This window comes from Nothoprocta perdicaria, unplaced genomic scaffold, assembly GCF_003342845.1.
Source record: "Nothoprocta perdicaria isolate Ctin4 unplaced genomic scaffold, notPer1 scaffold_745, whole genome shotgun sequence".
Classification (NCBI taxonomy): Eukaryota; Metazoa; Chordata; class Aves; order Tinamiformes; family Tinamidae; genus Nothoprocta; species Nothoprocta perdicaria.
In genome coordinates, this window is record NW_020456027.1 from 18,037 (window position 1) to 19,497 (window position 1,461).

The 1,461-nt window shown below is 73.5% G+C and overlaps 1 protein-coding gene across 1 annotated transcript in view; it reads left to right on the forward strand.

The window, feature by feature from the left end:
- Positions 1 to 1,458, forward strand: part of LOC112957623 (kinesin heavy chain-like) — a gene marked incomplete at both ends in the record, with an annotated part of 19,316 nt that extends 17,858 nt beyond the window's left edge. The window contains 2 exons of the mRNA XM_026051338.1: positions 105 to 318; positions 1,364 to 1,458. Of these exons, the coding sequence (XP_025907123.1) occupies positions 105 to 318; positions 1,364 to 1,458 (309 nt within the window). The remainder of the gene's footprint in view (positions 1 to 104; positions 319 to 1,363) is intronic.
- Positions 1,459 to 1,461: the final 3 nt, after the last annotated feature.

Genomic DNA, 1,461 nt, shown 5'->3' on the forward strand with positions numbered 1-1,461 from the left:
GCGGTGCTGGGGGCGGGTGCCGGTGCCCGGTGCCGGTGCCGGTGCCAGGTGCTGGTGCCGGTGCCGGTGCCCGGGGCGGGCGCTGACGGGCGCCGCGCGCGCAGCTGGTTCGTGACAATGCAGATCTGCGCTGCGAGCTTCCGAAGCTGGAGAAACGGCTTCGGGCTACGGCTGCGCGAGTGCAGGCCCTGGAGGGCGCCCTGAGGGAGGCCAAGGAGGGCGCGCTCAAGGACAAGCGCCGCTACCAGCAGGAGGTCGACCGCATCAAGGAGGCCGTGCGCGCCAAGGGCGCCAAGCGCGCCCACAGCGCACACATCGGTGCGCGGCACCGCGGCGGCGCGGGCACCGCGGCGGCGTGGGCACGGGACAGCGGCGGCATGGGGACAGTGCGGGCACCGGGACAGCGCGGGCACTGGGACAGTGTGGGCATGGGGACAGTGCGGGCACCGGGACAGCGCGGGCACTGGGACAGTGTGGGCACCGGGACAGCGTGGGCATGGGGACAGTGCGGGCACGGGGACAGTGCGGGCACCGGGACAGTGCGGGCACTGGGACAGTGTGGGCACTGGGACAGCGTGGGCATGGGGACAGTGCGGGCACGGGGACAGGGAGAGCACAGGGACAGCGTGGGCACCGGGACAGCGTAGGCATGGGGACAGCGTGGGCACGAGGACAGTGCGGGCATGGGGACAGTGCGGACACTGGGACAGCGCAGGCACCAGGACAGCGTGGGCACGGGCATGGGGAGAGCGGAGGTGCAGGGACAGCATGGGCATGGGGACAGTGAGAGCACAGGGACAGTGCGGGCATGGGGACAGCGCGGGCAGCGGGACAGAGTGGGCATGGGGACAGCGCAGGTACCGGGACAGCGCTGGCACCAGGACAGCGTGGGCACGGGGACAGCGTGGGCACGGGGACAGCGTGGGCACGGGGATGGGGACAGCGCGGGCACGGGGACAGCAGACAGGGCACACGGGACAGTGCGCGGGGACGGGGACAGCACGAGGGGCGCAGGGACAGCACGGGCACGGGGGGCAGCACGTGGGGACAGGGACAGCGCGTGGGGTGCAAGGAACAGCGCGTGGGGACAGCGTGGGTGCCAGGACAGCGCGCGGGGCGCAGGGGACAGCGCGTGGGGACAGGGACAGCAAGTGGCACAGGGGACAGCGCGCAGGGTGCAGGGGGACAGAAGGACAGCGCGCGGGGTGCCTGGGGACAGCGGGACGGGCTGCACGGGTGCATGGGGACCCCCTAGGGTGCACTGGGTGCGTGGGGACCCCCTGCCACACACTGGGTGCACGGGGACACAGCGGGTGTATGGGGACACGGCCCGGGGACACAGCGGGTGCCCGTGTCCCCGCAGCCAAACCCGTGCGGCCCGGCCAGGCGCCCGCCACGTCGCCCACGGGTGCCCGCGGCCCCGACGGCCTCAGCTTCAGCAACAGCCTCTTCCAGGGCTAC